Here is a 22,596-nt window from a genome sequence, read left to right as displayed (position 1 = left end):
ATTATCTCAAAAACATGTTCGGCACTCTCTAGACAGGGAGGACAGAAAGTCCCCTCTATTTCCCAGGTGGTTTTTGATGATTCAGACTTTGCTTTAGCTCAAGGTTATCCTGTCTCAATGCAACAAGCACATACTAAACATCGGCAGCTGAAGAACAGAGATAGTTTCATGGCCCCTGCCCTCAAGGAGCTCCCACTCTCGCTGGCAAGTGAGCAACATGTTCTGAAAACAACCACCAAACTGTGGGACAGGTGTACTCAATGAAGCACACGGCTACAGAAAAATTAGGAAGCCACTGGCAGACACCAGTAGCAGGGAGGAATCAACAGCAAGCAAAAACAGACTGTTCCAAGAACGGAGAGCAGACAATAATGGCAGAAGTGACCTCTGTTCCCCAAAATTCAATATTCATAACCCCTGAGCTTTACATATGTTTCTACTAATAAGCACCCAGGATTTCACGGGCATAACATGACTTTAAAAATATAAGTTAGTAAGGGAACACAAGTGGTCATGAAAAAGACCAGAAAGTGAATGGAAAGGGGCACTTAGAGGTAAAGAAAATGTTCTGCATTTTGAGTGACAGTTACTTGTGATTACAAATGCCAAACCCACTGCCTGTATACTTACTCTGTGCATTTTATAAAAGGAAAATTATACCTCAACTTATTTTAAAATTTAAGATTTTTTTTTTTTATGGTACTGAAGTTTGAACTCAGGGCCCATGCTTGCGAGACAAGTGCTCTACCACTTGAGCCACTCAACCAGCCCTATTTTGTGTTGAGTATTTTCTAAATGGAGTCCTATTTACTCAGGCTGACTGTGAACCATGATCCTCCTGATCTCTGCCTCCTGAGTTGCTAGGATTACAAGCATGAGTCACCTGCACCTGGCTAAAGAATATTTTAAAGAAAAATAATAGCATAAGTGGCACCTGGTATGGCAGGAAAAAATGCAGTGTGCAAAGGACAAACGATGCAAGATTAGCTCTGCCCCCAATTTTTTTAGTAGTGACATTTTTAAGTCACTACTAAAATTACTGAAATTAGCTTTACTAATGTTTTTATTTAACCAATATACTTAAAATACTATTATTTCTATATGATATCAACATAATTTTATTTTTAGCAATGCTGAGGATCGAACCCAGGGCATCATGCATGCTAGGCTAGTGCTCTGTCACTGAACTGTACCCTCAACCAAGATTTTTGTTTTTTAGTACCTATTAGTACAAAAAAAAAAAAAAAAAACCAACATTATCTACTGACACTTGTTGCAATATTAGCCTGGTGTTCACTTTTAATATTAGAGATGCTTTAAGAGTGATTTTCAGATAGTCAGTGCAAATTTCAGTAACTCAGGTGAACAAAACCTGAAATTATAAATTTATATAATTGATCTGAAATGGGAATTGAGTCAACCTATTTCAGGGTCTTGTCACAGGTAATACAGGACAGTAAGTGGTCTGAGTTATAGGCATAATTAATCTAAGAAACACATTTTCAGATTGATAATATCAGAAGTTTTACTGAGGAATGCTGACATTTCCATTTTCTCCCCCAAATCATATCAATATTAAATTTATGGCCTTTGCACCATTTCAAGTCCAAACTCTAAACAGTATAAAACACACTTAAGCAGAGTGTTGTCACTTTAAATATAACTCTTACTTTCAACTTTTTTCTAAAATTCTCATTTTTCTTTAATACAGAGATTCCAATCAATAGGGAATATACAAAACTGTTAAGAAAATTTTAAAAGATTAATGTGGTTTAAAGAAGAGTGTGACATTAAAATTCTTCTAATTAGAAAACTAGGAAACTTGTTTTCTTTTTAAGTGACCTAATATACATTATTTTTTCCCTATGTATTTAAGAACTTTCAACAGAAAATAAAGTGGAGATGGGAATAAATTTTCACACTGAGAAATGAGAACACACAGAATCCTAATTTCATTTACAGGTTTATATACTCAGCCCTGGTTACAGTTCTTAATTAGAGTAAAACACTACCGTTTTTAGTAGAAAACGCCTACCCAAGTCTATACATTTTAATTTCTGTAAGTGTCTACAAAAGAAAAGAAATTTAGTCCCCTGGCCAAGTCACTTATTTGTGTACCCACATGTACCAAAGCTACAGTGGTTTCTGCAAAAACCCCTGCCTTGGCTGATCAGCACCTACAGACTTCCGTTTTCTGGCTTTTACAGTACTTGGCCCAAACCTAAAAGTCAGAGAGAACTTCAGAGCTCCAATGACACTTAGTACTCCAACGACAATGAACAAAATATTTTTAATATGTGATCTTTCCCAAAGATAATTAAGCATAAAGCAAAGTCAAAAAGTAATTCTCAGAGATGTCCTTTGGTACCTTAACAAAATACTTACGAAGTCAGAAGTACCAGAAAGCTACACATTAAGGGAAAAGGTTAACCATTCCTAAACTGTCTACCAATTGGTGAGAACAAGTGGATACTCCCTACCAAAACTTTTACCACAGAAACAGAAAGCACAGAGGATAAAGACTGCCTTCAGGACTTACACGCCTGCATGGTGGTCTAGTGGTGGGATGCAGTGCAGTGGAGGGATAATGTGGTGCCATGAGCATGCAAGCACACTGAGCACGCCTTTAAAATGAGTAACAGAAGATTTACGGATTTGTTATTCCAGGGGTTAGGGGAGATGCTTAATGGGAGACACATCTATCATTAAAGCAGACAGGCACAATGCCATTTACAAGATATCACCTTCCCTACTACCAAAGAAAATATAGTAAAAGAATCTCTGAGACTCCTGAGAGGACTCCATGCACACACGATCTTGTCCTCTCTTCTGCTGGATGCTAAGCAATCTACAGGGATTTTTAGAACCTTTTAGAACTTATTTCAAGTCAGGTCTATGTGGCACACAAAGACGGACATAGCTGCTCTATTCTTAGTGAGAACAGAAAAACCCATCATCTTGAGATATCATGCTGCAGAAATCTTAGTACACAAGAAAACATTCCTGTAGCAGCATCTATAACCAAGAAGAGATCTAAACAGCCCAAAAAATAAGAGTAAAAACCTGAACAATGCTGGCTCCTCAAGCTCAAGAGGGGCACACCAGGGCTACTACAAAGGATGCTTTCCCAACCAGCTGTCTCCTTGGCAAACACTATCTGTGCCAAAGAACACAGCAACTAAGGATGATGCTGGAGGAGGAATCAGCAATCAATTTGTACATGTTTAACACACAACTGGTAAAATATGTGAAAGAAGAGAACTGCAGGGACTTACATACCTCCATATCTGGCCTAAACTTATCTTCAAATACAGCCATCGCAGCCAAGGAGCCAGAACCTGTAAGAAAAAAAGATGCACTTTTAGTATATTTTACCAACTCCCAGCTTCTCCAGCTCACATTTACCTCAAGGCAACAAAAACAGCAAAACATGCCCAGTGTCACATTCAAGTACAGTGTAAACATTAATCCTAGAGGACCGCATCAACAGGGTGAAAAACAGTGCTATTCAAAAGCCTTGAGTCACACTTACCACTAGAGCTTAGGTAAACCTGCAAGCAGCCCTCCTACTCTACTGACAGGTTTAAGTGAAAATCATGACAATGCAATGCTGAAGCATGAAAATGAGGTTATGGAGAATTTATAATTTTTTAAAAAGTGAATGCCATATAATTTCACATATCCTTTGCTGTGAGGTTTGTGCTCCATATTATGTCTTGCCAGGATGCTGGGTACAGTGTTAAATACCAAGCCAGTTAAAAAGAATCCATTGTTTTAATGAGCAGGCCCTGGCAGAGTCACCTTGACATGCAGAGAAGAAACTACCTCACCAGTAATGGTAACAGGACTGCAAGCTGCAGCCATTAGGTTATTCCAGCTACAACTGTAAAACACTTTATTATGTGGCATTTATTTGGAGCTATTATTTTTAGTTTGTACTTTGAAGAGTAACAGCTGAGTAGACAAAATGACAAAGAAACAAAAATTTATTATCACAATAGCAAATGGCTGAAAGGTTATGCTGCATTGATATTAACAGACAGCAAATTTATCCGTACCAAAGTTGGATGTAAAGGCATTACAAATAAGTGTGAGCTCCCTTTGAATGGGTACAAAAGGTACCTCAGCACTATTTCAAAATTTAAACTTGCTTTGTTCAGAAACCAGACAATCTTTAGAAAATCGTCATCTTGTCTATACAGGGTCCTGGCAATATTTCAGGATACTCTACTTTTGGAGAAAGGACAGCATTGCCCACAATTTTTTACTCCAATTAGAAGATTTTTTTGGCATTTATTACTTTTTAACTTGTTTTGCATAACACTATCTATTTAGTTGGGTCACAGAGAAAACCATATTTTCTATTTAAAATGATTTGTGTACATCGCTTGACCACCTCAATGGTTTAGCAAAGGAAAAAGGCAGCGATTAAACAGTTTCAAATGAGGTGTCCTGCTGATTTTATCAAGTCTGCTGAATGTATAATGAAAAAGGAGAAGCTGACAGCAACACTGCATTGAGGAAATACAGACTACCTTATCTGAACCATTTAAGGAGGTCCAATTATAGATCAAATTTAAAGGGTAGGAACAGCAGATTTACAGACACAAATCAATGAACATGGTAATCCCGATGAATATGACAGATATTCCTGTTACGGAATATTGCTGCGGTTGAGGATCATTACCTTCACAGCACCGGATACATCACATCTAAAGCAGTAGGAAGCGTCAAGTGTAGACCAGCATTACAAGCAATGACTATTCATTTAGGCTTTGGGAGCAAAAGGCAACCCCATTTTCCCCTCTTGCAATTTTTTTCTCCTTTAAAAAAAAAAAAAAAACTAAAATGATGATCTAAAGGAATATTAAAAGCCCTCTGGAAAGGCAAAAGAAATTAAACAAATATAAAACCAGTGCATTCAGAAAAACCCAGCAAATATACAGGGGTAAATTTGCCAAATAAAAAACTCTGAATCTCAAAATAAACATGTCCTTGGAAACTATGGAAATAGGGTAAAATTCCACGTGTTTTGGGAGGTACTAAATCATCCTAAGAGTCAGGGACCAAGAGGGAAAAGAGGCCTGTTTCTGTTTTAAGGTACAGTTAAGAACCAGGCTTGGTCTCACTGGTGAACAACAAAGGGCAGTTGTCAGAAAGAAACAAGAAAATTGCAAATGAGAAAAATCTCAGGAAAAAAATGCTTGTACATACAAAATACTTCCTACAGAGTGGCCAATGGTAAGCTTGCCTTTTCCAAAGCGTCCAAAGATTATCTTGGGAAAAGCCCAAGGGTAAATGGACCAGAGACCCTAAAATCCTCATTTGAAAAAGACAGAAGTATTTAGCTAAAAGGTAACAATTTTGTGGAGACTGTAATAAATTGTTAAATGACTGTAAAGAGTTGTTAAAGAGAAAACCAGCCTTACATTTAAGGCATTTTTCTTAAAAATTACTGACCAGTTTTCTGCTGAGCAATTCTTTTCTTTGGCAGTTTCACAGCAAATACTTTGACTCTATTCTTTCTTCTAGGCACACGTATTTCCTTCTGCTCAGCTTCATTCAATAGTTTAGGAAATGAAAAAGTATTTCCTCCCCAACAGAATAATTCTTCCTCCTTTATCTGGAACTTTTTTCCTACTTAGAAACAATGCTACAGACAAAACTTCTCTAAGTGGAAAAGATATACTAGAGACCCCCAGACTCTTGAAACAAAAAGGATCTATGCAGTGTGGTGGGCCAATCGTCAGTACAGAGATGCTTTTTAAGAGCTAGCAGGTGTGGGGCACAGGAAGGACACAGGGGATACTCTGCCTTCCCACTTATTCTTAACCCCCAATACACAAGGTGTTGAGAAATTTTCTGGAAAGAAGGATTTTCCTAAACTGCTTAATTCTGCTCCCCCTGAAATCAAAGATAAGTGGGTCCCAAAAATAAGGGAAATTCATATTAAGATAATTTCTAAAACACTTGCAAATTAGCTCCTGCTCTCTGCTTTTCAAGAAAGGACGACTCTGGAGCCCCCCTTCTCAGAAGTACACAGAAGTGCTAGGAGATGGTGCACAACTGACCATCAAACAGGTTTATTTCTAGGTAACTATGAATGCATCTGCTGGCTGGAAAACTAGGCTGAGAGTTCCCACAGGACTACACCAGCCAAAGCAGGGAGACAGACAAAGGGAATTCTCACGGATTTGCAAGGCAAGTGCAATGGAGGACACAAGGAAAAAAGGAGTTGGACATACCAAAAAAAAAAAAGATGGTAAACTCAATGAGACCAGTATTCTCTTATGCCATACTGGTAGTCACCATGAGACCTACAAAATGTTCCAACATTCCATCTCATTTTCCCCATAAACTATTAATAGTGCCCTGAGCTGTCTACTATTTCTGAGTCTAGCTACTTAACCTAGCATACTCATCAAACACCAAGCCAAAGGAAAGTGTTCTGAAGGATCATTTACTCCAGTTTTTTATTCCAAAAACAAGGACACCTTACACTTCAGAATCATCCAGCTTCCCATTAAGGAATCAATGTACAGAAAGCCAGTGAACAGAAAGTTCAGTTCACAGAAAGCTGCTTCACACACAAATCTGTGGTTACGGAGACAGACACTGATGCCACCTGCTTTCCAAGCTCAGTGAATAAGAGATGAGCAGCCTGTGTTCCATGAACCTCCATCCCCAGCAGGGAGGAAGGGCAGTCAGGGAAAGCAACCAGGGCACTGTAGTGAGCACCATTATGTGTCACGCACTGTGTTTTACATCATTTAATCATCCTCAAGCAACCTACCACAGTGATACTGTCTTGTCTCAGCCTGTAGGACTAACAAGCACAGAGGCCAAACTCACATCTAGGCTGTCACTCCACATGGCTCTCTCATACAGAAAATTCCATATGCCACAATACAGTTCAGAGAACATATATATGAACTTCCATGGCTAGGCCTTGCTTCCCTCAGACACACATACTTGATACTCCACCAACACCACCTTGACAATTATTTCCCAAATGCCCACACCATCCTAGACCTCTAACCTTGGCACATGGCAATACCTTTGCCCCTTGACAGTTCACAGAATTCCTAATCACCCTTTAAACTCCAGCTGAGATATCACATCTCCCCGAAAGCCTTCTTTGATCACCACCCACCCTAGGAGAGCTCATCACTCACCCCTGTATCTTGTCCATCCTTTCACAGTTGCAGCCCCACACCTGAGCACCGCTGATACAGAAACCCAAGCAGACATGCAGTAGGTTACACAGTGCTGAATGACAAGTACCTCCATTCAGCTGAAAGAGCTGGCCCTTCTCCTGGAGGTCAGCAGTTGTGGGTGTCAGCAGTAATTGCCTTGGTAAAGCAAAGATAACATTTACTGCCTAATTCACTGTACTAGGCTGAACAGAGACAAACTTCAATGTAAAGCAAGTTCAATTTTCAAAAACGAAAAAGTCTTTGAAGCAACAAAACCACATCCAATTTACTTAATGTCCTAGCCTGGTGCAAACCTCAGCTCAGCGCTGTTACAGGAAAGCTGCCCTGCTCAAATCTTGCATTCTGCTGGTGAAGTTCTCCATCTCACCAGGGGCCTTCATAGCTGCTCCTTAGCAACCTCCAGAAGTCTGCCTTTTTCAGCCCACCCACAGTTGCTAAGTAGCCAGTACTGCTTCCAGAACAAAGCTCTTTAAAACAGAAAAACAAGGTGCAACTCAGAGACCAGCAATGAAAGACAACTAGGGGCAAGCTCCTATGACTGCTACATAGTCATCCTCTTGCCTTCCCTCCCGTACCCATCACACTCCCTCCCACACCAGACTCCTAACATACTCAGGAGCCTGGGGAGAATACACAACTAAGCCCCTGGCACCAGCAGGTCCATGAACTATACTCTCTATACTCATGATATCTGGTAGCCATTTGGTGGGCATTGCCTGGCCTCAGCTGTCCCGGCCAGGTGTTCATTAAAAACCTCTTCCTGCAACTGACACCCTACAGAGTCCTAAAAACAGGATGCTTCACACTGACTCACCGACAGACCTTCACAATGACACTGGGAATCATCCACAACTGCTGACCTCCAGAAGGACTCAAGCACCCACGCCACAAGGGCCCCATCTCCAGCCAAGCTTCTACAATGCAGTATCTGTTCTTATGAATCACAGACTTTAAAGAAAGGACTAACTACTGGAAGCAATGTGAAATATAAGCCCTGAAACTCAGAAAAGTGTGTACAACATGCAGAATAGCAGTAACTTGTTTTAGTTCACAAATAACATCAATATTCCAACAAGAAAAGACACAGCAGTTTACCAAACAATGAGAAAGACCAGAGGCCTATACACATTTAATCAAAGAAATATGAACTGAAACAAAATACCCATCTTTTGCCCTTTAAGTTAGAAAGACAAAAAAGAATGAACCCCATCGCTGACAAAGGTGTGGTGAAACAGGCACATTAAAGCACTGGGAGAGACAAAAGGATAGAACTTTTCTAATGGAATTTAGAAGCATCAATTGGAAATCAAAAGCTATATATCACCACCAAATTGGCAATTCTACCACTTGGGAATGTACAATTTTAAAGAAATGTATGACAAGTACAAGTTATGCATACAAAAAGATTATTGTTTAGTTTAACCCAAAAAAAAAACAAAAAACAAAAAACAAAAAACAAAAACCTTGGAGATAACTTTAAATGTTCAATAATCAAGAGACAGGAAAAATAAATACTACACATAGTTATTAAACATGACAAAGCAGAAGCACTTATTTGTAATAGAAGATGTCTATGATATAATAATTAGTAGGGAAAAACATGTTCCAAAGCAGTATTAATAGATGTGCCCATGTTAACACATATAATACAAATCTGGAAGGACTTGAATCAAAATACTATGTTTATTTCTGAGCAGTACTAATTTCATTTTGTTTACCTGTATTTTAATATTTTTCTTTAAAGAGCAATTTTTAAAGGTATAGACCTAGGGGGAAAAAACCCAACATTGTGAAAAAGGGATGAAAAAACAAGCAAAACATCAAGACCTTGCTAGCTGTCACATCTTTTAACAACAGCAGCAGGCATCTTCTCCCTGAAATTTTTGTACAAAGGCCTGAAGGTAACTCCCTGCATAAGTCATCAGTCCCAAGGAAAGACAGGAATCAATCATCACAAACAAATAAATACACCAAGTCTCTCTTTACCACCATCCTTAAGAAAGCTTCCTTAGGGCTGTCTTAGAGATAAAACCATCTTAATAATAAAAATCCTGAGAAGGCCAAGCAGAGCGGCTCACAGCTGTAATCCCAGCTACTTGGGAGGTGAAAACCAGAAGGATGATGGTTTGAGGCCAGCCAAAGCAAAAAGTTAGCAAGAAGTCCAGCAGAGTGGCTCAAGCGGTAGAGCACCTGCCTAGCAAGCGTGAAGCCCTACGTTCAAACCCCAGTACCTGCACCAAAAAAAACAAAAAAAAGTTAGCAAGATCTCCATCTCAACCAATAGCAGGTATGGCTGTACACACCTGTCATCTCAGCTACATGAGAAACATAAATAGGAGAATCACAGTCCAGACTAATCCAGGCAAAAAACACAAAACCTTAACCCAAAAATAACCAAAGCAAAAAAAGGCTAGGAGTGTGGTCCAAGTGATACAGCAATTGCCTAGCAAGCACCAGGCCAAGTTCAATCTCCAGTACCACCAAAAAAGTAAAAATAAAAAAAGTCCTGAGGGCACACTTCCCTAGAACCATGCTCTGGTAAACACAGCTACAAGAGACATATGTGGCAGTAAGAAGTGCCAAAGCACACTGCCATCCACCAACTTTGTCTGCTCTTTGGCAGCTAGTATCAGTCCCACTTTACTACAGGGAGGACTGAAGCTCAGAGGTGAGGACCTGACCCTGATCACATGGCCTGTGACCAGCAAACCTGGGTTTTCAAAGCCAGATTTTTCTTTTCTTTTTTTGTATTCATTTTGAGGCAGGGTCTCCCTATGTAAGCCCAGACTGACTCCAAACTCCCATTCTGCCTCTGCCACCCAAATACGGGGATTACAGGTATGTACAACCATAGTCAATTTTTCCTTGTATTTCCTTTTTTATTCTTTTTCTTTTTTTCTTTGTACAACTGGGCTAGGCAAGCATTTTACCATTGAGCTATACCCTCAGCCCCTCAAAGCCAGATCTTTCTGCATTTAGTGTGTATGCTGTTTCTTTCCCTTCCACCATATTGCTTCTTAAATAGCAAAACCAAATGCCTGAAGTCAAGTTTAGCAAGTAAGCCTGGATGGAAGAAGTAGTTATCTTTTAATAGCTTCCCACCCAAAAAAAACAAGTGTGCTTTCAAGCTTGCTTTTACTTCAGATTTCAACAGAATGATCACTCTCACATCTGGATATAGTTAATTTGTGTTGCTTTGTTTGGAAATTCAAATGAGTCTAGAATTTTAGTTAAATGTTTTCATTGATTAAACATATGCTTAATATGTTTAGCAATATCAGTCAAGTATCTATTCTAAGAACATTTATGTCAAAATAGCCACATTTTTAAAAAAAACAGTGAAATTAGTCTCCATTTGCTAAAACTTCAGAAGGTGTTTTTGATCTTACCAGCACAGGTTGAATATCCTTTACTAGGAATGCTTAGAACAAGTGTTTTGGATTTCAGATTTTTTAATATCTTCATATGCATAGACATATATTGGGATGAGACCCAAGTCTACCAATGAAATTCATTTGCTTCATGCTTCATACACACCTTATACACATAGCCTGAAGGTAATTTTTTTTTTTTTTTTTTTTTTTTTTTTGCGGTACTGGGGCTTGAACCCAGTGCCTACATCTTGAGCCACTTCACCAGCCCATTTTTTTGTGTTAGGTATTTTTGAGATAGGAGCTCATGAACTATTTGCCGGGGGCTGGCTTCGAACTGCAATCCTCCTGATTTCTGTCTCCTGAGTAGCTAGGATTATAGGTGTGAGCCACTGGCACCCAGCTCTTAAGGTAATTTTATAGAACATTTTTAGTGTGCCTGAGTCTTGAGTACAACCTATCACAAAATCAAGTGATGAAATTTCTACTTAGCCATGGTGGTGTTCAAGTTTCAGATTATGGAGCATTTCAGATTTCAGATTTGGGACAAGTACACTTGGATTTCTGTTCTATTTTTTTATTTGTAGTACTGGAGATTGACCTCAGGGCCGTTTGAACTCAAGGCCACTTGAGTCATGCCCCCAATCCTTTTTGTTTTTCAGATATTAACTTTGTCTGCACAGGCCTCTAACCATGATCCTCCTCTATCTCCACCTCTTAAATAGCTAGGACCTCATGCATGCACCACCACACCCAGCCCTGTAGCTCAAGAGTTCAATTTGAATCTAACTTCTGAAAGAACAATCCAACTCAGCACAAAATCTGAAATCTATCATGAAAATTTCTCAATCTAGCTATGCTTTCCTTGTTCTATAGTTTAATAACAATTGCATTAATGTAGCCTGAGAGAGTAGGTTTTTTAAGCATGTTATATTTATATGTCAGAGTTCACTGAAATACTAAATAAAACTTAGTAATTCAGTAACCTAGGTTATTAGACATGCTAAGGAAATAGTAAAAGACTAAAATAATTTTCTAAAGTCTACTACCTAATAAAACCAGAAAGGATCTGAAAACTGGCAGGTAGTAACTTACTTCTACGATCCATGCTCACAAACAGATGGGGAAAGGGGAAAATATTTATTGAGGGGTTCTCTAGGCCCCAGACCCTAAAGTCAAGTGCTGAAGATAGTTTCCCATTTTACAGACAAGGAAACTGAGGCTTGCCTAGTTTCAAAATTTGCTCTGGGCAACACAGATGGTAAGAAGTAGAACAAGGATATATGCCTAGGTCCTAAGGTTACTCAGCCCATGTACTGCTCAGAAGCAGCTTGGCCCCTGCCCAGTCCGCCAGGCTCTGGGAACACAGCTGCCCAGAAGGGACACAGCTCTGGGGCTCACAGGCTGTTTCTCTGGGTGTATCACTCCGAGTGCCACAAGGCTGCCATGCTGCTACAGGAGGCAGCATCCCTTCCAGTAAAAGGTGGTAAGCCTGGGAAACTGGGGAGCATGGTGCAGCAGCTGCCCTAGCTTCCTTTCTCACACAAAGAGGACCACAATAACCTGCGTCTTCTTCAAACTTTAGCTCTGTGAAAGCTGAACAAGACGCCACATGCAAAGCTGAATGCCATGGACATAAGAGCTCACTAAAAGCTAGTTATTGTAATGACTAGGGCAAGCTCACAGTCCCCAGCAGTGATTTTATATTCTCATTCTCAAGAAGTCCCCAGGCTAGTGGCTTTAATGGAAACAGGTTTTCAAATTTTTTTCTCTCAAAGTCACAAAGTTCTGAGAGGCAACAGAAAATGGTTCCCACTGCTTTTCCCTAAATCAATTTAACCAGATCTTTGCAGGAAAAAAAGGCTGTTCCTCCTGCTAAGGAGTGGTCCGTTTTAAGCACCTAAGGCCCTGTTTGCCACTGTGGCCTGCCAAGGTGGAAGATGTATGCAGCGATAAAGGAGCCACCCATAGCACTTTCTAATCCATCAGTGTCAGCTCTCCCTGACAGAGCGCTTACTCACACTTGCTCATTGTGAGTCAACTGGCCACTTTTCCTGAGGAAAATTTGGTGCTTTCTACAGATTCATGGATGAGGGTCATTTTTCACTCCTCTCCTGCGTATAAGGCCTCACCTCCTAGTACTGGTGCTTGCTCCAGGGGCCAACGAAGCCAACGTGTGAAGAGCTGATTTATGAATATGAAACAATGCTGGTGCTGGGGGATTGTGTTTGGCCACTAGAGAGCAGTGGAGCACCTCTCACTGCTCAGGAAACTGAAGCCAGACTGTAAACAGTTTAATTGTATGCATGCATTTCATTATAAGCCTTGGCCAACAGCTTCTGAGGTGCGCAAGCCAAGCAATCAGACAATCTTGCATGGCTTGCTGAAATCCAGATTTGTCCTTTGTCAGCATAAACAGTTTAATTTGATGTTTCACTCCTGAGTAAGCACTGAGTATTACATTTAAACTCTCGTGAGGAGAAGAATGCTTCCTTTTCATCAGCAAATGCACTGCGATGTCAGAGTCTACCTTTTATTCTCAATGAATTTTTAAAAACTGATTCCATTTGTTATACTTAAATTTTTTAAAATAATGTAGTTTTCACTTGAAAACTAATTTCTCAAACAATGCAGTTCGTTCTCTAGAGGTAATATAGTCAAAGAAGAGTTAAATTTTACTCTAAGTAAGTAATTGAAAACACCCCTTGAAGGGAACAGGAATTTTTCTCATAATTGCAACTCTAATGTCTCACGAACCCATCAGGTTATGAACACTTATTCCTAAGACAAGACTAACAATCAGGGCATCTGGGCCTAAAATGTGAAAGGTTTTACTTTTATTAATGCTTCTTGTGGAAATGCCACAAGGTATGGAAACAAAACTGTTCTCCTAAAATAGAGGCATCACCTAAGCCTATGCTTATGGGCTAAGATAGAGGATGACAATCACCTAGCAATGTGACTGTCTAACAGAGCCTGGAGGGGACAGGCTCTGAGGGCTGCTGGCCAGGCCATGACCTGCACCTTCCTGGAACAGGAGAAATGCAAGGGAGCCTGAGCAGACAGGTCTCAAAGGTATTCAACGGCATCTTTTATTCTGGACCACATTTCACAACAACTTCCCAAACTGCAGGTTAGCTCACTTTCCAGGCCTTTCTTAAATTTTCATGTCCCTCAGAATCCTCAAGAACAAAAGGATCAGAAATTTTAATAGCTTATACTGCACCCTTTGTTTTAATAAGTAGAGGTTTACATTGCAGACAGAGCTCATGTGCAAACAAGAAATTCTACTTACTGAAAAAAAATGGGCAGTTCCATGTATTTTTTTTTTTTTAATTAATCTGTAGACTAGATGGTATTACCTTTTTTAGAGAGTGGGGGAAAAAAAAAATCTAAGTTCAGAGAAGTGAAAGAATCTACTCAAAGTCACAAAGCTAGTAATGGCAGAGTGGGAATCTAAACCAGATCTGGGTGGTAGCAAAACCCTCATTTTAAGAACTACCCAGTAAAAAGTCTTCTGATGCCTAAGGTGACTCCACTTAGTCTGCCCTAATATAAGAGAGTAAAAGACCAGCAAGTGCTAGCCTAAGTATAAAAGCGTTTTTCTTTAGAAGGGCCAATTCTGGACCAATTCTGAGACAAGAGCAGGTAAAGAGGAATTAGTTAACCTCACTCTCTCTGAAGTGGGGTTTAAAGCAAAGAACTTAAAACTCTGAGCATTTCATTTAACTGTTCTGAAAAGCACTACTGGCAAGGGCTTTTATTTGGTTGTGGATAGACTAAGAACTGAACTCAACTCAGAAAAGACTTCATGGTAAAAATGTCAGAGCACAGAAAAAGAAGGGTAACAACCTACACATTAATTCAATACTTCGCTATTTTACTTAGAAAAGACATTTAATTTTTTATTATTTTTTTTAACACAGAACCAAGAACAAAGTCCACTCTGATTACAATAGATTAAGAACTGGCAAGGACTGAAGATATTATGCTCCTGGTAACAGCATGATGAATTCTAGAAGGAAATGTTTTCTCGGTTCCCAACATAATGGCACCATCTATTGGCTTAGTACCACATCTGCAGTAACCAGGAAACAAGATGCATAATTCAACTATCATGGGCTTTTGATTCCCAGTTGTTTTCTTTGTGGCACTCCACAGCAGCATAAATCTTAAATGAAATCCATGCACTTCACATTTTAAATATTCTAAAATGTACTTTACTTATATTAATCAAAGCAGGAAAAAGTGCCAGCGAAATCTTGGTTCACAGAACCGCATAGAGAATATGTTGGTACTAAAATTATTACAATACCATGCACTAAATATCTACGTGCTACACCACAGAGAGTTTTACATCTGGTACTCACTACATGCTCACCCTCTTCCTATGGGATAGTTCCTCTTGCCACTATCTGCAAAAGAAACTGAAGCCCACAGACAGTTCAGGAATTCTGGACTTAAGATCTGAATCCAGACTGACTCCAAAGACCTGGTCTTTTCATTGAGTCTCAGTACCTCAAAAACTGGTGCCCAAAGTAACACATGTACATACAAGTACACAGCGCTTTCTGGAGTGGGTTCACATACACATGACATCTCAGCACCTTAACAACTATGACCTTCCCAAATGGGGGGTAAGGGGAGAAGGGTGGGGATGTAGCTCAGCAGAAGAGTGCTTGTCTAACATACCTAAGGCCCTGGGTTTGAACCCCAGCATTGTAGGGGGGAGATAAAAACAGATCTGAAGTTCCAAAAGGTCATGTCCAAGCAGAACTAGGACCAAGGCCAGGACTTCCACTGGCCTTATAATTTTAAGTTATACCCAGGTACTTACAGAAAATGTCACTCAGGGCTGACACTGGTCGTCTAAGCTTCCAGGAACAAGGTTTTCTAGACACACAGATTCTCCCTGCAGCCCCTGGCCCAAAAGGCACAGGGACATAGACACAATCCAGTACTTGTGGCAATATACATGCTTTTGCCCCCCAACCCATCCCATGCAGGAAAAAGAATTTCCAGCAACACACTACAGCTATGAAGTCACGCTGAACATGTCCTCTGAGAAGGCTTCTATCAAGTTCCATAAACTAAATACAGCTGTGGCTAAACTCACACTTGATTTAAGAACTGAAAATGAATATGGAAGAAACGTTTTGCTATCTTGAGGCATACTAATTTGACCCAATGCAGGATAACCTTTAAGACCAAGTCATGGAGACATCAAAATGTCTAAACAGCTGGGCATGGTAGCACATACTTGTAATCCTAGCACTCAGGAGGCTGAGGCAAGAGGATCACAAGTTCAAGGACAAGCTGAGCTATATTATATAGCAAGACCCTCTCTCAAAAAAACAAGCAAACAAGTCTACACAAAGGGTGTGTTTTAGTGTAAATTACAGAGAAAATGGTAGGTCTGAACTCCCTATCTATATTTCAGCTTAATTCTGGGATTATTTTGGCCACAAGGTGAGATACCTAGTATGTTTCTACCTCTGTCTCTCATCTTTTTAACTGGCCATGTAACCTAGGACTTAGGAAGTGCATTCCAGTAATTAGGAAATTAGATACCCAGCTTATCTGGAGATAGAATTTTACCTAGATGGCTCTGACAGTGACCCTCAAGTCTTCCCTAATGATGCACACTAATGTTTATTCCTTAAGTTAGTATTCCTAAATTGTCCAAGGGCCTCATTTTCAAGAATGTCATGCTTGAAATTATATTCATGTTAATTCTCTATGTGGATAAGCGAGCAAAAATAAAAATTTTATATACCTTGCCAATGCTGCCACAAGGAACACTGCCAAACTAATAGCAAAAGATGGTCCCCAAGCTTCTTCTGACACTACTTCAGTTTGCCTAATAAAGAAAAGCTGGCAAGTTCAAAGAATAAGCTAATTAATCTGAGAATTAAGAGCCCACATTTTGTCTATGAAAAATATGACTAAAACTATCTCCCTTTCTTAATAAAGAAAAGTCAAAGAATCCTACCCAGCTTCCAATCACACCAGGAATCTCTTCCAAATAATTCTCTGAAAAGAAAAATGAAATAAGTAAATGAAACCTTAGGGTTCCCATTCTAACTTGTGCATTTCCTTGCTGTGTGATCTTGGCAAGAACCCTCTGGAGCCTCAGTTTCCTCATCTGTAAGGCATGGAGGACACAGTGAAGCATCTCATGACAGTTACTGGAACTACAGCTGGTAAGTACTGTTATTGTAGTGGTCAACAATCTGTCCACAAAGGCTTCAGGACCAGACCACACAATAGGGAGATCAATGCATTCATCTCTCAAGTAAACCCTCAAGAAGGCTAGCCCTCAGAGAGGAGGCTCAATACAGACCAAGCTGTGCCAGCAGGTCAAAGACAAGCAAGACAGCACAGGCACCGCTAGTCAACATAAATGAAGAGCAGCCTTCAGGCACCTGGCTAGCTGCCAACATAGGCTCATGGGTAGGGAAAATTTAGACACTTTCTTAGGGGTAATTTATTGCTTCCAGATCTTACTGTCAAATCACTCAGGGGGGAAAAAAGGTTAATTAAAAGGTTGCTTTTATTTCTCATAATAAAAACTCATAATTGAACTGAGGCACGAGATTCCAGATGAAATATTCGTTCTTACTTAAACTATGCTTGTAGGAGGCCTCAACCCCACAATAAACGCTGAGGTTCCATGGGAGCATCACACTGAGGGGCTCTTGGAATAATCTGTCATTTGAGTTTTGGCTTGTGACTCACCCAAAACAAGTAACATGAATTAAAACTTACCAAACTTTGGCAATTCTGGAGTTATCACTCAACATCTAGCTCCCACCCCCTCAAAAGGAAAGGGAAGGGAAGGGGAAGGAAGGGAAGAAAAGGAAGAGATACAACACAACCATTGAATTGAAGCCAGATTAGGAAGAAACGCAGTCCTGTACAGCTACTACCACAGAGAACAATGGCTAAGAGAATCCCAAAGACCCACAGAAACAAAGCCCGGAGCAAAGGTATGTTTTACACTCTCTGCAAAATGCTGCTTGACAATGGACTTGGATTAGAAAGAAACAAAAAATAAAAATCATGGTGTCTTATGAATAATTTTTTTAAATTTCCTTTGACACTGTAAAGCTATTTTATTAAATACTGTTTTTAACATGCAAGGTAGAAAATCTATACACACAGCAACTGAAAATACAAAACCAAATAAATGCCCTTTGGGATTTGTATAAATACTTTTAGTACTCAGAAGCAAGGCTTAATAGCTTAATGAAATAACATCTGTGAGATGTTAAAATCACAACAGCTATGTTGTAGTGGGGTTTGCTTGATATAGAAGACTAAAGGTTCAAATTCCAGCTTTGCCCTGTACAGGCTGAATGGTAACAGCTAAATTGCTAAATCTCTCTAAGCTTCAGATTTCTCATCAATAAAATAGCAATAACAGAACATCTACATGGAATTTTAACTGAAAATAATCTGATAGCACCCAACAGACTCTCTGGCAGAGACACTGCACAAACATTCTTTAGGTTTAAAAAAATACTAAGGTTCGACAACCACAGAAAAAGGACCTGTCACATAAACAATGCTTCATGATATTCTCTCAGCAAGAACACAATCTAAACTCCAGGGGTACTAAGAACTGCTAGTTCACAATGATCAGCAGCTAAGGTTATTAATGCTAACTTTTAGACATTCTTTGGCACAAACAAGTTAGAGAATCTAGAAATTAATTCACCACCAAACACTCATTGAGTTTTGCAAGTTCCTGGAAGGCTCTGAGGGAAAGACACAGATTCCACTCTTGGAGATGGCAAAGTACTGCAAGGGCAGTAGGGACAAGGGTGAGAGGGACAAGGTCAGGGAGAAGGGAGTTTGGCCAAGGCTCGGGACCTGGAATCAGAACTTGCTCCCTTGGTCTGGTGCTGCCAGGAGGGAATGGCTTTGGGCTGGACTTTGTAGATGGTGGGGAGGACAATCCAGGCAGCAAAGCCACTTCTTACAGCGGCAGCAGCTAAACAAAAATCCATTCAGTTGAGGGCAAGGGGGCTACTGCCAGAGGCCTAGGGACACATGGAAGTGGAACAGAAAATGAGATGGGGAAAAAGGGTTCAGAGCCCAAGTGCAAAGCAAGTCGGCCCAGGTGGAGGAGTTACTGCCACACTGCAGCCAAGAACCAGCAGGCAGCTGGCACTGAGGAAGACGCCAAGAACTGTAGATCCAGTCTATGGGCTAGCTGGTTTCCACGTGTTCTCTGTATTGACAGGCCATCCCTACTGCCCCGGACCTGTCCACACCCTTACTATTTCTAGCCAGAAGGCAATCTCCCTCACTGTCCCCAGCTCCTTCATGCCAATGTTCCCTAGGCTGTCAGGGTGCACTAATAAGCAATTCTAATCCTACCACTGCCTGGTTTGAAAATATCAGCTGAGAACTTCCAGGACAAAAATCACAAAAAACCTAGGCTGTAGCAACTGGTTCCTGGGTGGCCTCTCTCTATCCTCCTGACACCCACTCTCTTCATCCCTCCCAATTTTTACTTCTGCTACCTGCAGCTACTGCTCTTGCCTCACCTCCTGTAAAGCAGGCCTTCAAAAATTATTTCCCTTTAGGCAGGAGGTGTGCCAGCTAATGCTTACTCATCACCAGTGCCACTTCTTCCCGTTTTCCAGTTATCAGACTGGCAAGAATACCCAATGCTGGGGAGGCAGTATGAGAATGGCATTCTCGTGTTCTCTTGGTAGGAGAGTAAATTAGTGCCATCTTTTTGGAGGGCAATTTGGCAAGAGCTCTTAAAAGGTAAAACATACTGTATGGCTCACCATCTGTCACTTTTGGGGGCTGCCCAGCAGCTGCACTTCCTTCCTGTATCTGGCAAACTCCACCCTGTACTGACAGGAGGTTGAGCTTCACCCATCAAGAAGCACCCACCCTTTCCTGAAGGAGCTCTCTGGCAATGAGAGGGACAGCAGAACATTTGGCTCAGAAACAGCTGGGGCCTACAGCTGCACCAGCCATGTACACAGGCTCCTCTCCTACCACGGCCCATTCTGATGTCCTATATAAAGTTCTACACTGCTCTTGGTCCCAAACTGTTCTTGTCCTCCTAGCTATGTTGTGAGTCACCTGCTATTCTTTAAAAAAAAAAAAAAAAAAAAAAATCCTCTCTTCTTCAAATCATCCAATTCTACTGCTTATAACAGAGAACTCTGTTCCAGACATGAACACACCCTAATCCAGAAATTTCACTACTAGGAATTTATCTAAATCGAGTAGATATTTATACAAATAGACAAAGATACATTTGTTTCAAAACTCTGAAAACCAAAATATCCATCACTAGGAGAATGGATCAGTAAATCATGGTAGAGCCATATAAAGCAACTCTACATAGCTATTACAAAAAATGACATGAAGCTGGAGGTAGCTCAAATGGTAAAGTGCCTGCCTTTCAAAGCCCTGAGTTCAAACTTCAGTACCACCAACCAAAACAAACAAAAAAACCAGAAATGACACAGATCTATACGTGCCAATGCGAAAACCTCTCCCAAACAAATAAATAATAAGGGAGGAACATCATGTACACCATGACTTCATTTATGAATTTTTTAAAGGGACCAAAAGATACATAGGCCAAGAAATGAAAATCAGAGACAGAGATATATGAATGTGTAGCATAAAATATTTTCTGGAAAAATTAAAACAGCTCCTACTAGCAGTAACTTTGGAGGAAGGGTATGAAACACTTATTTTTCACTTAGTCTTTTGTCCTTCTTGAGTGTTTTGTCATGCTCATAAACTACTTTCATTAAAAAATGTTTTCATGTCACTGTTCAGAAGGGACTTCTCAAACATCCATCATCCAGTCTCTTACCATTTTTCCTTACCACTGGTCTCTTCCAGGGCACTTCTCACGGTGCACCCCTTTAGAGTTAGGTTTATTTAGCTGCCCAGCAGGCTCTAAGATGGCACTATGTTGACCATGATATTCTCAGCACAGTGCCTAGCACTGATGAATAAATAAGTATCTGGTAAACAAATGAAAGGACCCTATTCTCCTTTTAAGACTCAAATGAAGTGAAGCTCTTCCTGAACTCCCCCCATTTAGAAATGACCCCTTATTCCAGGGCCCGACTGGCCTTTACACCTACTGCCCTGTTGGCCTCTACATCTGTCTTCCATTATGAATGCCTCTATTTTAAAGGTAAAGACCCTCACATGCACCTCTGACTGTGCTGCCTGGTGCAGTGCCTTTACACAGAAGACACTCAGTAAGTGGTTGATGAAGGCATGACCAGATGAACAAAAACAAAACCTAACAGTAATAATTTACTCCTATATTAAATCAAACGTTACTTATGGTTCATTCTTCTTAATCCAGTCTTCTAGGACAGCAAAAGCAGACTGTGGAGTTAGTGGTTCTAAACAGAAGTACTCTACAAACTCAGAGCTATAGACTCACCACCATAATAACCTCAAACCAGACGTGGAGCAGCATAAGGTCACTGTTAAGTCAGGATACAGCACAAAGCAGATGACAGAGGTGAAATGAGCAGACTAAAATCTGCTTGACCACACACTTTAAACTTTTCCTAAATTCAGCTTTATGCTCAAAGACAAATTACTACAATTCAAAAGCAAAAGAAACAAATTCAACTTTCCCATTTTAAAAATGAAACTGATTTGTATCAACATTAAATTTCATGAAATACGTGCTTTTACCAAAGTGATGAAAGAGAACATCCTGAAAGATTAAGAGGTGGGGAGTTATGGTGTCTGTTATTTACTCTCAAATGGTTATACACCATTTGAGAGTATGGGTGTGAGTGTACTGATGATAATAACATGCCTGAGTAAGATAGAGCTGATGCAGTAAAATATTAACAATGGACCAATCTGAGTAAAGAGGACATGACTGTTCTTTGTATGTTGTCATTTTCTGCAAGTCTGAAATTTTCAACTAAGAAATAATGAAACAACTTAAAAGAAAAGATAATTCTACTACCACTTAAAGGTATTATATGGGAAAAAATAAAAATAGCAGCTTTAATGGAAATAAAAAATAACTTGAAAAAAAGCAATTTAGAGCAATTCTAAAATTACTGTATCTTCATTTTAAAATAATTACAAACTCCATCCATATGGTATCTGGAGGTAAATCTTTCTCCCCAAAAGATATGGAACATCTGTTGCAGAAAACCTTGTAAGAGGCTAGATACACGAAAGAATAGCAAAGTCTCAAACTGGCAATTTTTAATTCTTCAAGGCAGCAGTCTTCCTAACTGTAGAGCCAAGATACCAAGACGGAGAATGTAAGCCATAAACAACTGCTGGGAAAACGCCAGCACACAACTGTTCCAATTTCTGGACCTATACCACTTGACTAAGAAATTTAACATAAACACTAGAATCTGAAAGGCTCATTCTTATAAATACAATTTTCTCACTTCCAAAAATACTTTTTTCCAGACTAGGCACGATGGCGCACCATAATCCCAGGTACTCAAGAGGCAAAGATAAAAGGTTCAAGGCCAGCCTGGACAAAAGTTAGCATGACCTATCTCAAAAGCAAGCTGGCCACCAGGCATGGTGGTGTACTCCCAGCTACACAGGAAGTAAAAATGTGAGGGTCCCAGTTTGAAGCCAGCGCACGCAAAAAAGTCAGTGAGAACCTATCTCAAAAAACAAGCCAGGGATGGTGGTGCGTGCCTAAAATTCTAGCTATTAAGAAGACAGAAGTAGGAGAATCTTGATCTGAGGCAGGCCCCAGGCTAAAGCACAAAACCCTGCCTGAAAAATAAATTAAAAGCAAAAAGGGTTGGGGGGGAGGGTGAGGCTCAAGTGGTAGAGCACTTACTTAATGAGCACAAGGCCCTGAGTTCAAACCCCAGTACTGCCCCCCTCCAAAATAAAAACCTCTCACCTAGCACATAGTGCTAAAACACAAATGCAAAAAGATTTACTACTGTTTACAAGCCAGACACTGGAGCTTCATACACTGTTTCTAATCCTTATAACAACCTGGT

The 22,596-nt window shown here is 40.1% G+C and overlaps 1 protein-coding gene across 1 annotated transcript in view; it reads right to left on the bottom strand.

Annotated features, from left to right (window-relative positions):
• The window catches only part of Psmb7 (proteasome 20S subunit beta 7), a 55,763-nt gene that overhangs the window by 23,876 nt on the left and 9,291 nt on the right, over nt 1-22,596 (bottom strand). Inside the window, exon 6 of the mRNA XM_020166573.2 lies at nt 3,280-3,338. Coding sequence (XP_020022162.1) covers nt 3,280-3,338 — 59 coding nt within the window. The remainder of the gene's footprint in view (nt 1-3,279; nt 3,339-22,596) is intronic.

The sequence above is a fragment of the Castor canadensis genome, chromosome 13 (genome assembly GCF_047511655.1).
Source record: "Castor canadensis chromosome 13, mCasCan1.hap1v2, whole genome shotgun sequence".
Lineage (NCBI taxonomy): Eukaryota > Metazoa > Chordata > Mammalia > Rodentia > Castoridae > Castor > Castor canadensis.
Note: the sequence above shows the minus strand (reverse complement) of the source record. Positions and strands in the feature narration are given on the sequence as shown.